Source organism: Vespa velutina, chromosome 25 (assembly GCF_912470025.1).
Source record: "Vespa velutina chromosome 25, iVesVel2.1, whole genome shotgun sequence".
Classification (NCBI taxonomy): Eukaryota; Metazoa; Arthropoda; class Insecta; order Hymenoptera; family Vespidae; genus Vespa; species Vespa velutina.
Window position 1 is genome coordinate 802,702 of NC_062212.1, and position 17,423 is coordinate 820,124.

Consider the following 17,423-nt stretch of genomic DNA (forward strand, 5'->3'; position numbering starts at 1 on the left):
ACAATATGATCAGGGTAAAAATAAAATTGAAATATAAAAAAGAAAAGTCTTATTATTCGCGTACGTGTAATTTTTTCTTTTAATTATTTTTTTTTTCTTTTTTTTTTTTTTTTTTTTTTTTTATTCAATTTTTTTTTCGTTACCAATAATACGAAGTCAATGGCAGTGCGGTAAGAAGGATTGTCAAGTCCAAAGTCGATCTTAGAAAAAGAAGGATTATGTTTCTTATATATAAGCGTGTGTATGCTTTTTCTCTCTCTTTCTCTCTTTCTTTTCTCTCTTTTATCTCTCTCTCTCTCTCTCTCTCTCCCTATAAGATATCCTATATCCACCTTGTGGTTGTCAACGCTCTTGTATTAGACCGGAAACGGAAGTCGATTCTATTTCCAAGGCGTACTATACTTGATCAATAATTTTCTTTTTTACGTCGTATTAATCATATTACGACGATCTTTAGTGAGGTTAGAAATTTCGATCAAAAAAGGAAATAAAAAAATAAAAAACAAAAAAAAAAAGAAACGCCGATAGATATCGAATTGATATATTAATGAACGTTAATACATTCGAGACGCATTCGATAAAATTTTTCTGCGCGTTCATTGGCTATTTTCGTTTTCCTTTTTTTATTTTCGTTTTGTATTTTTTTTTTTCTTTCTCCATTGGATAGAGAAAAAACGACGAATAGGAAAAAAAAAAAAAAGAAAATGAAACAATCTTCTACGATTAATACGCGTATCGCGTTATAATTCACAAAATTGACGCGAGTGGCAGCAGTGGTCAATTATAATGCTGGACATTAATTTGACTAGGGATCGATGTAAACAACATGGCGGTCGAAGTCGATATATTAATATGAGTGAAAAACAGTGTCTAAATAATCAATAATTAAACATGTTACGGCTCGATAGATAGTAATGTAATTAAAATATAAAAGTCATTTGGACGTATGGCTAAGTAGAAATTTTAATGCTTCATTATGTCATCCGAAAAGGTAGGTTATGTGAATGATGCCTTTTTTTTTTTTTTAAATACGAGAACTATTATTCATAATATGTTTAATCTATGATTGTAATTTGTTTCTTGTTGTTCCTTTTTTTTTTGTTTTAATTTTAATTTTTATTTTTCATTAAGATACTCTATCGCTTGGATCAGCCTCATGGTACTGGAACTGTTTACGCTTCCTGGCGACCTGGTAATAGTACACATATTGCAACTACAGGCTGCGATTCATCCGTCGCAATATTTGATAGACAAGGTGATCTTCAAGAGCGTATACAAATTCCTGGATTATGTACTGGCTTTGGTTGGGACGCAGATGGTGATTTATTAGCGATCATATCGCAAAACTCTTCTATCATAACTTTGTGGGATGCGACCACTGGTAAAAAGTCTCAAATGGATGCGGGCGTTAGGGATAATCTAACTTGTATGATATGGGCCAAAAGAAATTGTCTATTGGCCGTTGGAACGCATAAAGGAAATTTAATACTATACGATCATATTAATGCCAAGTATATAATAATATCTTTTTTTTTTTTTTATCTTTAATATATTTATTAATTTTAACCACTTGCGATGGAAAGACGTGTCACGCACGTCGTGATGCTTCTGTTGCCGGAACGTGTTACACACGTCGTCAGGTGATTATTGTAGAAAGAAAAATGACGTGCGTGGCACGTCAACTGTTAATGAAATTCTTTACCGAGTTTCTGATTATACCTCATCGTGCAAAATTATCAGAATTGATCTCAGACTGTAAAATGGAAAGTGATAGTAAAACCAATGATATTACTTGCACCCTGAAGTGATTTGCACTCGACTGTACTGACACGTGCAAACGTGAATTTCTTTGCATCGCAAGTGATTAATAATCGTAATACTTTTTCTAATATATAATATTAATATTATTTATATAGGCGTATACCAATATTGGGTAAACATAAGAAACGAATATTATGCGGTGCATGGTCGATAGAAGGTCTTTTAGCTTTAGCAAGCGAAGATAAAATGTTAACGATCAATACTAGAGAAGGTGATACTCGTAGGGAAATAACATTGCAAGGTGATCCATCTGACATACAATTTAGTGAAATGAAAATGGATCATCGTATTGGAGGAGAAAATACAGTATAAATTATTATATAATTTATAATCAAAATGTGATTTTCTATATCTTCTTATTTATCTTTTTTTTTTTTTAAGGTATCTCTTGTCGTCAGTAAAACTACATTGTTTCTATATAATATTTTGGATCCGGATAATCCAATCGAATTAGCCTTTCAAAAACGTTATGGTCCAATCGTTACCTATAAATGGTAATAATCTATACATAAAATGATATAATGATGATTAATATAAATATGAAATAAAATTTGTTTTTTTTTTCTTTTCTTTTTTCTTTTTTCTTTTTCTTTTTTTTTTTTTTTTTTTTTTGGTACGGAGATGGATATATATTAGTTGGTTTTGAAGCTGGATATTTCATTGCCATATCTACTCATATAAAAGAAGTTGGTCAGGAATTATTTCAAATAAAAAATCATAAGGATACTTTAACAGATATCTCATTAAGTGAAAATATTGGAAAGGTAGCCACCTGTGGTGATAGCATTGTCAAAATACATAGTTTACAAAATTTAGAGGAAACAGAAAAAATGATTTCTGTGACCGGTGAAACTGGTATTAGTAAAGTTGAATGGTCAACGGATGGTACAATGATAGCAGTAGTAACTTACATTGGAAACGTTCTCATTTATTTAGTTGAAATTCCAAAATTAACAAGCGTTTGCAGTAATAGAATAGCATTGTTAACAAGTTTAATTGAAGTTACCGTACACCTTTATACATTAGATAAGGTATATATAAATTAAAATGGCTTTCGCTGTCTCTCTCTTCTCTCTCTCTCTCTCTTTTTTTTTTTTTTTTCATGATATAATCACATTTATAATTTATTTAATTTTATAGGAAAAATCAGAACCACAAATAATTAATACTATAATAGAACCATCTGTATTGGCTGTAGGACCACTTCATGTAGCTGTAGCATTAAACAATAGAGCATTATTTTGGGATTTATCTACTTATCAATATGACATTAATACACATTTTGAACGTGATTATTTAGCAACTGTTGATAGTATATCCTTAAACGAAACATATGTTTCCGTTTTATTCGATGGAAAATTACAATTACAATTGGTATATATATATATATATATATATATATATATATATATATATATATATATTATTAATTTTTATTATAAATGTAAAAAAGGTCTAAATTATTAATAAAGTAATAAAAAATTTGTTTCATTTCAGATCAAAGTGGATCAAACGTTAATAAACATTGGCAAAGATACAAAATTATTTCCTGAATCAAATAATTTAAATGAAAGAATAACGTGCCATGCATTGTCATCAGAATTTCTAATTTATGGAACAGATGTAAATTTATTTGTTTTATTTATTATCATTGGGGGAGAAAAAAGAAAAAAAAAAAAAAAAAGAAAAAAAAAGAAATTAAACAAACTAAATAAATATTTTATTAATAAAACTTTCAGATGGGCCGTATTATATATTTTTATTTAGAAGCATTTAATAAGTCGACAGAGTTTACCCATAACAATGGTATTAAAAATATATATTTAGATGCAAATGGTACACAATTATGTTTCATTGATAATAAATCGGATGTTTATTTATACGATCCGATCAATGAAAATATCATTCAAGTGCCTGAATCACCAGATTCCATAGAAGGTATTATATGGGATCAAAATATTTTCGAACGTTCGATATTTGCAATATATAATAAAAATGTTATCGTTACGTATATTTTTATCAAATATTTTGTCGAAGGTGAGTTAAATTTTTTCTTTTTCTTTTTTTTTTTTTTTTTTTTTCCCCCTTTAAATATTTATAAGTAACATTAAATGTTAGATTATATGGATTTTTTTTTTTTTTTCTTTTTTTTATGAATCGCAAAAAGGTCAAAAGATAATCAAAGTGAATTCAACGAAATTGCCATCGGAAGCATTGCCTATGTTAATGTATTCTGGTGAAGTGACATTAAGCACACCGAGTAGTAAATTAATACAAATAACATTAGCTTCTCATGAGGATGTTGGAAATATAGTGGATACCAAAAAGATCAATGAGATATTCAACAATCATATTATGTGTAGAAGGTAAATCAGAGATGATATAATAAAAAAAAAAAGATATAACAAAAGTTTGAATTGTTGTATCAATTAAATAAAAAGAGAGAGAGAGAGAGAGAAAAAAATCAGTAACATTTCTTTTGTCTTTTTCTTTTTTTAATTCTTCTTCTCTTAAATTTTCTTTTTAGATACGACAATGCTTGGAATATTTGCGACAAATTAAATGACAATGATCTATGGTTGAAATTGGGTCAAAGTGCAATTGCAAATTTAAATATTGAATTTGGTAAATTTGTCTTTTTACTTTTATTTATTTCTTTATTTTTTTTTTTTTTTATTTCTTTTTTTTTTCCCCCTCTCTAAATCTAATATCACCATTCTAGCCATTAGAGTTTATCGACGTATTGAAGATGCTTCTATGGTTTGGGCATTAGAAAAAATAGAAAATATAAATGAATTAAATTTATTATGCGGCCATTCATCATTATTACTTGGAGATTATAATCAAGCTGAGAAATTCTTTTTACAATCAACCGAACCAGTACAAGCTTTATATCTGCGAAGGGATTTGATGCAATGGGAACAAGCTCTTAGTTTAGCACAGAAATTAAAATCCGACGAAATACCATTCATCGCCAGAGAATATGCGCAACAATTAGAATTTATGTATGTTGATTTAAATCATTGTTAAATTAAATCATATATTAATTATAAATTTATAAATTAAATCATATAATAATTTTTAAAAAAAATTTTTCTCAATTATTTAACAGAGGAAATTATCCAAAGGCATTGGCCAATTATGAACGTGGTTTATTCGATCCAAATACAACATCCAATTTCAATTTAAATGATATTCAACATAAAAATCAATGTTTGGCTGGTATAGCAAGAATGTCTATTAGATGTGGTGACAGTAGAAGAGGTGTCAGTATTGCAATGGACAATGACAGTTCTAGATCATTGAGAAAGGAATGCGCAGAAATTTTGGAAACTATGAAGGTTATTTTTTCATGAAATTACCCCCCCCCCCCCCCCCCCAAAAAAATGGTGGTAGGGGGAGTGGAGGACAACAATTATTATATAAATAACATTAATATATTTATAGCAAATCAATGAAGCCGCGTTGCTTTATGAGAAAGCAGATTATTTTGATAAAGCAGCATCCGCTTATATCAAATTAAAGAATTGGCATAAAGTAGGACAACTTTTGCCTCAAATATCATCCCCTAAGATAAATATACAATATGCCAAAGCAAAAGAATCAGAGGGAAAGTACGAGGAAGCTGCTAAGGCATACGAAACTGCTAAAGATTATGATAATATTATTAGAATCAATCTTGAATATTTAAATAATCCTGGTTAGAAATAATTATTAATTGATATTAAGTTTCTATTGTTATTTCATATTTCTTATTTATTTTTTTTTTTTTTTATTAATAATAGCTAGAAGCGTTGAGATTGTACAACAAACTAAAAGCATTGATGGTGCCAAAAGGATAGCTAAATATTTTCAAAAGATAAATGATTATAATTCGGCTATTAAATTTTTAATTATGTCAAATTGTCATGACGAAGCTTTTCAACTTGCCAATCAGCATGGTAAAATGGAATTATATGGTGAAATTTTAATAAATACTATTGACGATGATAATAACAGAAAGGAAGACTTTAAGAATCTTGCTGTACATTTTGAATCACAAAAGAATAGTCTTTTGGCAGGCAAATATTATTTTCATGCTAAGGATTATCAAAAGGTTAAACTTTTAAATAATAATAATAATAATATTATTATTATTATTATTATTATTATTATTGGTTGGTTATATTAAATCAATAAATAATTATAATAAAAAGGATAATCATTTTTATAGGCATTAAAGCATTTACTTAAAGCAGCACAATTAACTGTTGATGACGACATGGCATTATCATTGGCAATAGATACAGTGGCCTCATCTAAAGATGAAAAATTAGCCAATCATTTAATAGATTTTTTATTAGGCTCAGATGGAGTACCAAAGGTATATTATTAATTATTAATACGTATATATCTTTAGAATTATATTTATTATTTTCTTTTTTTCTTCTTCTTTACGTACAGGATCCAAAATATTTGTTTCGATTGTATATGGCAAGGAAACAATATAAAGAGGCAGCAAAAACAGCAATAATTATTGCCAATGAAGAACAAATTAATGGTACGTATTCATTTATATTTTTTTTTTTTTATCATAATATCTTATTTTTTTTTTTTTTTTTTTTTTTTTTTTTAGGAAATTACAGAAATGCTCATGATGTTTTGTTTGGGATGTATCAAGAATTAAAAAGAAATAAAATAAATACGCCATTGGAAATGCAAAATAATTTGAGATTGTTACATTCTTACATATTGGTAAGACTTCATGTAAAAAGGAACGACCATTTACGAGGTGCCAGAATGTTGATCAGAGTTGCGAATAATATATCTAAATTTCCATCACGTTAGTATATATAAATAGTTAAAAGTAGAGAGAGAAAGAAAAAGAAACAAAAAAGGAATAAATCAATGAAATGAAATGAAATTTTTTTTTTTTTTTGCAGACATCGTACCAATTTTAACTTCAACAGTTATAGAATGTCACAGAGCAGGCTTGAAACAAGCGGCATTTAATTTTGCAGCTATGTTAATGCGTCCTGAATATAGAACACAAATTGATATTAAATATAGTAAAAAAATCGAGGCCATAGTAAGAAAACCACCAAGGGCTAAAGATAACGAGCTCGAGGATGAACCTTTAACTCCATGCCCTTATTGTAAAAGTAAAGTTCCAGAGACTGAAATAACCTGTGATAAATGCAAAAATACAATTCCATTTTGCATAGCTACGGTAAAGTTGTTTTTTTTTTTTTCATAATATATACAGTAAATAGAAATAATATTCAATATATATATGTAATACATTTCAGGGTAGACATATCGTAGAAGATAATTTTACAGTTTGTCCTCAATGCGATTTTCCTGCCATCAGAAGTGAATTTTTACGGTTAGTATTATTTTTTTTTTTTTGTTTTTTTTACTTTTCTTCCCTCTCTTGAAAATAATAAATCTTTCAATTAATAATACATTTATTTCTTTCAATAGAATCATTGAATCTGATGAGACATGTCCAATGTGTTCTGAACACATAGATCCCAATATTATATCATCGATAATTGATATCCGTCCATATCTTGATCTTCAAGAAAATACAATAGAAAAAGTTTAACTTGTCAATTTGAAATATATATATATATTATTTATGATTGCACTAAAAGTATATGCTCTCTTAGATAAATGATAATTGCATGATAAAAATTTTTAAATACTCATAAAGATAACTGTACATACATATATTTAAATTATGTAAGATGCTTAACACATTGCATGATCAAAAAATATATTAGCTTGATCATGATAAACAATACCGTCCAATATAAGTACAATTTGATTATATTAATTAATCACACATACACACACACACATATATACATATATATATATATATATATATATATATATATATATATATATATGTTTGACATGTACAAATAAATAAAATAAATAGCTTTCTTGTTAACTTATATCATTTTTATTAGTGATTCATTTTATCTTTTATTATTGGATTATCTTTTTTTTTTTTTATGACAAAACTTTTGTGTAATAATAATAAAAAGAATAATAATAAAAATAATAATAATAATAATAAAAATAAAAAAAAAAGGAAAACATCATTATCGCCATCTGGTGTGAATGCATGTAAATACGAAGATATGTTATATCAAACGCACTCATACATAACCAAAAATATTATAGATAAGAGAGAGAGACAATGAGACAGCATGAATGCGAAAAAACGAGGTCGAATAACTTTTTGCGAATCATTTTAACACGCTCACATGTTTTTTCCACGTCAGTTAACAATTTTAACAAAATCATATCTCTTTAACGTGGTTATCATAATCGATATCGTGTGTTTATAATCACATGTGTAATTTTCCTTTTTTTTTTTCTTTTTTTTTTTTTACAATAAAACGCAAAATAAGATTGTTAGATAATAATTATAATATACGTATGTAAATTAAGTATTTAACATACAATTGTATCTGAAATGGAAAAATTATTTAAAAAAAAAAAATATATATATATATATACACATATCAAATCGTCTAACCTATCGCCTATCATAAAACAGCAACGTCATAAGTAACATCATCACAATCATTCGAAATGACTATTTAACCTAACGAGACACAACACATGCGTCGTATCTTATGACTCAGTAACGTATTAAAACAGGTTTCATCGAAATTTTACCAAAATTTTTTTCCCTCCCCCACCTGCTACCCTTCGTCAACCCTTTCGACCTATAAATATCTATTTAAATATTATAAAGTAAAAGATATTTATTAAAATTTATTGATTAAAATTATTAAAAAAAAGAAAAAAAATGATCGTCTTAATCCATCCTCTCCTCTCCTCTCCCTTCATCCCTACATCCCTGGAGAAATACAACGTAGATTTAAAATGTATAGATAACGTTATTACATTTACGAGTTATACGTAACTAGAGAAAGGTATAACCTAAAAATATATTACTTTAGTTACGAAAATTTAAACGTGCATAATAAAAAAGAAAAGAAAATAAAAACATATATATATATATAAACATATATATATATAAATATATATGCTCTTTAAATATGATATTACCTTTAAGCGAAGTAAACCTAACCTAGAAATATGTACGACGACACGATGTAGAAACGTAATGACAAATGAAAGAAAAATGAGAAGGGAGAAGTGAACGATGTTACGGCACTATTGGTTAAACATGAAGAAGGTTAGAATAGTTTGGTGAGGTGAGGAGTGGGGAGAGGGGAGAGAGAAGATAGTCTAGTCGAACGAGCGAATGAGAGCGAACGATCGAGAGAGAGAGATAGAGTGAGTGAATAAAAGGAGTTTGGGGGGGGAAGGGAAAGAATGATGTATATCGAAGCACGTAACCAACATCGATGTTGCCGCTGTTAGTCCGTCTGGCGCAGTCGAGCGGCGGGCACGTCGTATAAGAGATCCATTAAAGAATATTTTTCAAACATTTATAAACTACGTAATAAATTCATTTTATTCGATTAAACATACACATTAATACGAACAATTTGTTCGCCCAAAAGTTCCGAGGGCAATCTGTTGTATAGATCGAAAAGAAAAGGGAAAAAAAAGAAAGAAGAAGAAGAAGAAGAAGAAGAGGAAGAGGAAGAGGAAGAGGAAGAGGAGGAAGAGAAAGAAGGAAAAGAAAAAAGAAAATAAACAATTTTTTCTTTTCTCTCCCCTTCGGAAAAAATATCGAACGTTGACTCGTTCGTTCGATCGGTCGTCGTGGTCCTGGTTTTTTTTTTCCTTCTTTTTTTTTTTTTTTTTTTTATCCTTCTTTCGTAGTAACACAATTTTTCGTTTGACTAGCGCGAAGCTATCTCTCTCTTGGTGGTTGGTCAAGATGGCCGAAAAGAGCGACTCAATAACGCCGGGTTCCACGTCGGCTACGTTCGGTCAACAAAATAATAATAATTCATTGTTTCTAACGAGTTTCGTCGAGGAAATCATTAAAAGTCCGATTAATCTTTTATTGGTCGGTATAATAGCCCTACTCGTTTATAAAATAATTAAGAGTAAAATTAAATCGGAGGAACCATTGGAAGAGATCAAACATTTACCAAAATTACATCGTGACTTTACTATCGAGGAATTGAAAAAGTATGACGGCAATGGGACCGACGGAAGAATATTGGTTGCACTTAATGGAAGCGTTTATGATGTTACAAGAGGTGCCACGTTCTACGGCCCTGGCAAGTATTACAATGCTATTATATGTATATGAGTGTGTGTGTGTATACGTGTATATATATTATTTCATTTTTCCTTTTTCCATTTTTTTCCCCTCTCTCTCTCTCTCCTCCCATTTCTTTTTTTTCCCCTAATGACATTTATTTATTTATTTTTTTTTTTTTTTGATTTTAAAATATTCAATATTTATGATACTTTATGATATTTAAAATATGTATGAACGAACGATATTTGACAGATATTTAAATTGTATTAGATTCTAATTGCGTTTTAATGTGCGTTAGATTATTTCTAATTGTTTGAAACGTAAATAGAAAACCACAAAGGTCATTAGATATCTTTTTGATCTTGAAGTCGCAGTTTACGTCCTATGACATGGACGATGATTATTTAATTAATTTCTCCTTTTTTCTTTTTTTTATTTTTATTTTTTATTTTTTTCCCCCTGTTTCCTCTAATGATATTTATTTATTTATCTGTATGTACATACATGCATATACATATATACATTAACATACATACATATATGTATATACATACATTATTTTGTTAATATTATTGGCATAATATTTACATTATATTTATATTATTGATATATATATAATATATATATAATAGATATGATATTGAATATTATATATAATATAATAATAATAAATATATTATATATATATATATGTGTATGTGTGTATATATTATTTCTTAATACATAATTGTATATATTTTATACAGGTGCACCATATGCAGTATTTGCTGGACGTGATGCTAGCAGAGGATTAGCAACATTTACATTAGAACCGATTAAAGACGAGTATGATGATTTGAGCGATTTAGACAGTGAACAAATGAGTTCTATGAAGGAATGGGAATTGCAATTTAAAGGTACGTTTTATTATATATTTTTCTCTATTTTCTTAATTATTTAATTACGTTAAGATAAATTCAATCACTTGCGGTACAAAGAAATTCAAGGTTGACGTGCCACACACGTCATTTTTCTTTCTGGAACAATTGCCTGACGACGTGTGTATCACGTCGCTGACGTTCCAGTAACAGAAGCATCTCGACGTACGTGGCACGTCTTTCCACTGCAAGTGGTTAATATATATATATATACATATACATAAGGATTTTATTAGAATAGAAAATTTTCTATCGATGCCTGCTCATTTAAGTATTCTCTGTTTCCATAAATGGATACTATTGTTCTCGTTTGATTATTCAATGGCCTTTTTGTTTTGTTTTATTTTGTTTTGTTTTTTTCTTTTTTATTTTATTTTCATTCATTATTTATGAGATCAAAGTTCACGCATTGAAATTGAAATATGACACGAAGAAAGATAATTTATTAAAATTTCATTATAATTAATAATTGCATGTAAATTGTGTTAACATTTGTAAAATTCATGATTATTAAAATAGAAAGATGATTGTTTTTAATTTTAGAGAGGTATGATTATGTTGGGAAATTATTAAAACCGGGAGAGGAACCAACGAATTATTCGGACGAGGAGGATGAAGGTAGTCAGCAAGAGACTGAAAATAAATTGGATCAACAAAATGCAAAATCTGACATCTGTGAAATCAAAAATAAAGCAAAAGATGATTGACCGCCCCGTTCTGTGTCAAAAATGAAACAGGAATTTTGGGAATACACTGAGCGCACAGAGTTGTTAAGGAAATTTTTAGATTTATCATTCGTAGAAATGTTTACGAACGTTCAGCCGAATATTTTATTAATTTTTAACAATATTTCTGGAAGATAAGTAAGGTAATATCTTTTAGTTAAATCTAAAACTCTGAGCTGGTGTTTCGTATAAAGACTTCGTTTGAGTGCCTGATTTCGACAAAAAGAAACATACAAACAAATACACACACACACACATACACACACACACACACACACACACACATATTCCGATTATTATATACAATCTTTTTATATATGTACAAAGAATTTTTCTACAAAAGTCACGTCAAAAATTTCTATTAGACAGAATTTAATAACTCTCGCTATGTTTCAATCATATTCCACTATATTAAAATGACACGTGTGTTTGTCATCACCTGTCATGTCTTACTATGTTACGTTGAGAGCATAGAATAATGTGTACTTGGTGCCCCTGAAATTTAACAATATTAGCGTTAAGTTTCAGTTGCATTTGAATATTAGTCTTAGGTTCTGCAATATTTTTTATGTATGTGTATATACATATATATACACATATACACACAAATGTATGTGTATATCCATATAATATATATATAAATATATATATATATATATATATATATTATACAGCTCTGTTACTCCGTTTAAAGTGCATCTTGATTTTAAATATTAAATTATAAAGTTTATGTTAATAACAATTGACAAATATTCCAAATTTCTTCAAACTTCTTTGCAATATAGAAAATGTTTTTCTTTTCTTTTCTTTTTTTTTTTTTTTTTCCTTTTTTTTTTCTTTTTTTTTTTTTTTTTTTTTTTTACAGAAAATCTTAATTCTACTCTTTATGCTTTATTATGATTAAAATATCTCTGATAATAAATTCTTAGAAGAAAATTAAATCTTAACAAAGGATGATGTTTATGATGAATATTGCAAATGAAAAGCATATTCTAATGCCAAGTATTAAAACATCTAATCATCCAATTGATTAAAGCAAAAGAATGAAAGAATTTCTTTATAAAAAGATTTTACTACAATGAAATTGAAATCTTTCTTTGTATGCATTATAATTTAAACTCTATCCTTTTTATATATATATACATATATATATATATATATATATATATATATATAAAATATATAAAAACATACACAGAGCTTTTCCCTCCGCAGCATTTAATAATATTTAAATCTATACAATTGTTCTTGTTTGTATAGGCAAGGAGGATTTTGTATTAATTACAATTATGAAAAAAGAAAAAAAAAACATTGTATTTGATCATATTATTATTTTCAACAAGATAAAACAAAGATTTATTAGTCGAATTCATCGAAATCTACATTTAAAAATAAACTTGTAAATAATTCTTCTTTGTAAGTAGATTTATATATAATAAGAATATGCATACATTAATAATTAATTAATTAATTAATTAATTAATTAATTGATTGATTAATTAATTATGTTTCACTTAAGCGAGAAGTTGATTTCATGAGTTATATGTTTATTCTCGTGTTAGGGGTATTCAAGTAAATTCATGATTTCGATATAATTTATTTGGAAATATGATTTTTATGTTTGAAATTATATATCAACTTTAATTGTTTTTTTTTCTCTCTCTCTCTCTCTCTCTCTCTCATTCTTTCTCTTTTTCTTTTCTCTCCTTTTTTTTTCTCTTCTTTTCTTTTTCTTTTTTACTCTCGTTTTCATTTTAGCATAACTAAATATCAATTTTACATGTGCATATTAATTTCTAATTTTTGTCCCTACGTGTTACAAGTTTATCAATTTTTATAACCATCGAACGAACAAATTTATTGTATATTAAAAAGAAAACACATTGTTGATTATCATTAACGTGTTATTTAACAACGTTAAATATTTTAACTATTATTCGATCACACAAATTTATTCGCAATAGTTCTATGATAGTATGAGAATGGTTTGTAGCGTTACAAGAAGAATTTTTTAATTTGTTCTTCGCGTGTGTATATATATATATATATATATATATATATATATATATATTGAAATTTTTAAAAATAACGTTCTAAATTACAAATTTTAACCGCATTTGTTACTAATTATTATTTTTCTTTTCTCTTCTTTTTTCTTCTCATAAAGAAAATTCTCACATACAATTTTATAAAACAATGTTACCTATGATTTTTAATACAATTGTTTACTTTTAATAAAAATGATACTATTAAAAAAAAAAATAGAAAAAGAATAAAAGAAAAAAAAAAGAAAGAAAGAAAATAAAAGAAAAAAAAAGGAAAAAATGAATACAGAAAAAAAAGAAAAAGAAAAAAAAAGAAAAAAGAAACAGGAAAAGATTCCGTCTAATCTTCAACCGTATGCAAATTAATAATAATCTATTTTGTAATTTATATGTTTGACTTCTTTCAAAACAAGGCCAATATTTATAAATAATAATTAAGGTAATTCCTCTTTTTGTAAAATAACACAAAAAAAAAGAAGAGAAAACATTACATACTATTACTACAAAATATTAAATTCCTTGATTCATCGAAGAGGAGGAAGAAAAAAAAAAGAAACCAAATTGATATGTAAAACGACATAATGCATATATATATATATATATATATATATATATATGTGTCTGAACATTTTTTGAAAAGAAAAAAAGAAATAAAGAATAATAAATAAAAATAAAAATGAAAAATGTTCATCGTTATGATCCATTATATACTTAATAAAATTAAAAAAATAAAAGAGGAAAAATTAACTAGAAAAAAAAAAAAATACAATTGTATGGTGTAAAACAACAAATGTATGGTGTAGGTGTGGGATTCCCTATTGTTAAATATTATTATTATTATTATTATTATTATTATTATTATTATTATTATTATTATTATTATTATTATTATTATTATTATACAACAATAACAAAAAATATAATAATTTTTGTTAACATTGAATGTTATATTACTTTGCAATGAATTTTTAATTTTTTCAAAGAGAAGAAAGAATATAATAAAGAAAACAACAAAACAAAAATAATAAAATCTTTTACCTCCATTTATATTCATGATTTATATTATTTTTAAAACTAGCTTTTCTTCCAATCGAGGAAAAAGAATTTTAATATTATTGGGGAAAAAAAAAATTAATATAATAAGATTGAGAGAGTGAGAGAGAGAGAGAGAGAGAGAGAGAGAGAGAGAGAAAGAGAGTGAGAGAGAAATGGCACGTGACCAAAGAATTCCTAACAGGAAGACCACAAACCATTTGTACGTTGACTCTGATACAACCTGTTCTTAAATAAGAATCAACTAGTACTCGTTCAAACTGTTTTGTTATGCATTCAAAGCCATTGGGTGAATAACCAAATGAATAAAAAGATAATTTGACCACGAAACATTTCTTTTCTATGAACTTGACTGAATATATTTTTTTTTTGCTTTTCTTTTTCTTTTTCCATGTATTTTTCTACTTTTTTATTTATTTATTTATTTATTTTTATTTTATTTATTTATTTTTTTTTTTTTATGAATTGAGGTTATGTCAAAAAAAATTTTATATATATATATATATATGTATATATACATGAAATTAATATCTTTACACATATATAATATTGTTAAAAAATATTTTTACGAAATAAAAATATATATATGTACAAAATAAAAAAAAAAATATTTATATATATATATATATATGTGTGTGTATATGTGTGCGTAACAAAATATTATCTGGTATTAATTGGTAAAATTGTAATTGAGGTTATATCGGACGATAATGTTTTAATAATTTAAAATCGAAAATAATTTGTTGCAAGAAGATATGGAAGAGAAAAAGAAAGACAAAAAGAAATACAATATCGTTGGATAAATGCATATGTGTGTATATACATATATATTTTTTTATTTATTCCAAATTTTCTTTTCGTAAAAATCTAAAAAAAAAAAAAAAAAGAAATTTTTTTTTTTTTTCTTTTTTCTTTCTTTCTTTTTTTTTCATGTATAATAATGATATATCACGACGTCGTTCTCATTTGTATTATAAATGAAAGAATAAATTAGAAAGAAATATTTTCTCGATAAGTTTATAACAATTTCGATATTATCCGATATATGCTTCCATGGAAAGTATTCTCTTATCTGTGAAAAAAAAAACAAAAAAAAAAACAAAAAACAAAAAAACAAAAAGAAAAAGAAAGAAAATGAAGATATAATGATACTGAAAAATGGTGACGGCGAAATATCAAAATATTTTTCTTTAATAACATATATATATATATATACTTCATATACATGCATATACATATATATTTATATACGAATTAAAAATTCTTACTAATTGTACGAATCCTCGAAAAAAAAAAAAAATAATCATTAAACAATTTTATCTAGATGATACCAAAAAATTGTTTCGTTATCTCCGACAATAGCGACGTTATCAGTGTCCATATGTGATTTAAAAAAAAAGAAAAAAGAAAAAAGAAGAAGAAAAGAAAAGAAAGAAGAAAATAATAATAAAAAAAGATTCTCATTTTCAGGCCAATATTGCATCACTACCATATTACATATGTATATATACATTATACACACACACACACATATATATATATATATATATGTCGTATGTATGTATTGATTTTTAACAATACATAGTTATAAATATTAAAAAATTTCTCGAACGTATTATAAATGAACGTTTTGTTATTAATTATTGAAACAAATGAAATTTGCAAAGATTTTTTTCTAATCTTGAACAATGATCGAAAGTAAAAGCAATAAGAAAAAAAAAAATAAGGAGAATAAGAGAATAACATGATAACGATAACTGCGTCATTCGACCGACACCCAACGCATTTTTGGGAAATTACGTAACACCTTTTGTGCTATCAATTCTCCAAAGATATTCATAACCTCCAAAATCTGATCTATGTCTCTCTCTCTCTCTCTCTCTCTCTCTCTCTCTCTCTCTCTCTCTCTCTCTCTCTCTCTCTCTTTGTGCTGCATGCGTATGAACAAAAATATTTCCAACAATCTAAGAGATATTAAAGTCAACGAACTTTTAATATAACCTTCGTATGTCGAATTGAAAAATTAATAAACAATAATAATAATAACAATAATAATAATAATAATAATCGTCCTAACGAGTATTTTCGAAAATGATATCGATTGAGAAATAATTTTTCAAAGATGTCTGCCATATATGGCGAATAAATTAATCCTAAAGAGAGAAAAAAAAAAAAATTTTTAATTTTCATATATATATATGTATATGTATATGTATATAAGTACAAACCATACACATACTTATACATACATATACATATATATATATATATACATCGTATTTATTTTTCGAAGATTTATTCGTAAATTTTTTCTCCCCCAATGCCTACCGATACCAAACATTTTCAATCTCATTGTTAATATATAACGTAAGAAAGTACTGTAAGAAGGGCAAAGGTAAAGGGGAAGGAGTGATGGCGTCGAGGAGAGGGGAAAGAGGAGGAAGAAGAAGAAGAAGAAAGAGAGAGAGAAAGAGAGAGGAAAAAAAAAGGCGAACGCGACGCACCGTGCTCAACAATACGAGGAGAAGAGCGTTGCTCTTCTTCACAAAGAGCCGCTGTCACCGAGGCGGGTGGCTAGGTGGCTGCTGCCACGCCGTCATCCAATTCCCATCCCATTTCAACTGCTATACTCTCCCCCCTCCTTTCCCCCAGCCGACTCCTACCACTCTCTCTC

General features: G+C 26.9%; 2 protein-coding genes and 1 long non-coding RNA gene across 4 annotated transcripts; 2 read left to right on the top strand and 1 right to left on the bottom strand.

The window, feature by feature from the left end:
* The first annotated feature begins 800 nt into the window (after nt 1-800).
* On the top strand, nt 801-7,680 carry LOC124957402 (WD repeat-containing protein 19). 2 transcript variants are annotated; one of them, XM_047514435.1, is made up of 20 exons: nt 801-991; nt 1,132-1,511; nt 1,917-2,127; nt 2,203-2,315; nt 2,435-2,852; nt 2,962-3,195; nt 3,319-3,444; nt 3,561-3,858; nt 3,989-4,187; nt 4,349-4,446; nt 4,544-4,826; nt 4,934-5,162; nt 5,269-5,521; nt 5,607-5,917; nt 6,035-6,184; nt 6,265-6,361; nt 6,437-6,643; nt 6,744-7,030; nt 7,110-7,186; nt 7,285-7,680. In XM_047514435.1, exons 1-20 carry the CDS (start codon nt 977-979, stop codon nt 7,406-7,408), a joined length of 4,110 nt encoding a protein of 1,369 aa, XP_047370391.1. In that variant the 5' UTR covers nt 801-976; the 3' UTR covers nt 7,409-7,680. The 2 variants fall into 2 exon arrangements, with proteins under 2 accessions (XP_047370391.1, XP_047370392.1); XM_047514436.1 differs by lacking the exon at nt 2,962-3,195 and having other exon boundaries at nt 2,435-2,585.
* A 124-nt stretch (nt 7,681-7,804) lies between these two features.
* LOC124957404 lies at nt 7,805-9,074 on the bottom strand. The gene is made up of 2 exons (XR_007103519.1): nt 8,893-9,074; nt 7,805-8,763 (listed from the first exon to the last, which is right to left on the bottom strand). It is a non-coding gene; the product is annotated as an uncharacterized LOC124957404 (long non-coding RNA).
* Nucleotides 9,075-9,198: 124 nt separating this feature from the next.
* Nucleotides 9,199-13,300, top strand: LOC124957403 (membrane-associated progesterone receptor component 1-like). Its single transcript, XM_047514437.1, has 3 exons — nt 9,199-10,025; nt 10,756-10,905; nt 11,470-13,300. The coding sequence occupies exons 1-3, from the start codon at nt 9,677-9,679 to the stop codon at nt 11,631-11,633; spliced, it is 663 nt and encodes a 220-aa protein (XP_047370393.1). The 5' UTR covers nt 9,199-9,676; the 3' UTR covers nt 11,634-13,300.
* The last annotated feature ends 4,123 nt before the right edge of the window (nt 13,301-17,423 follow it).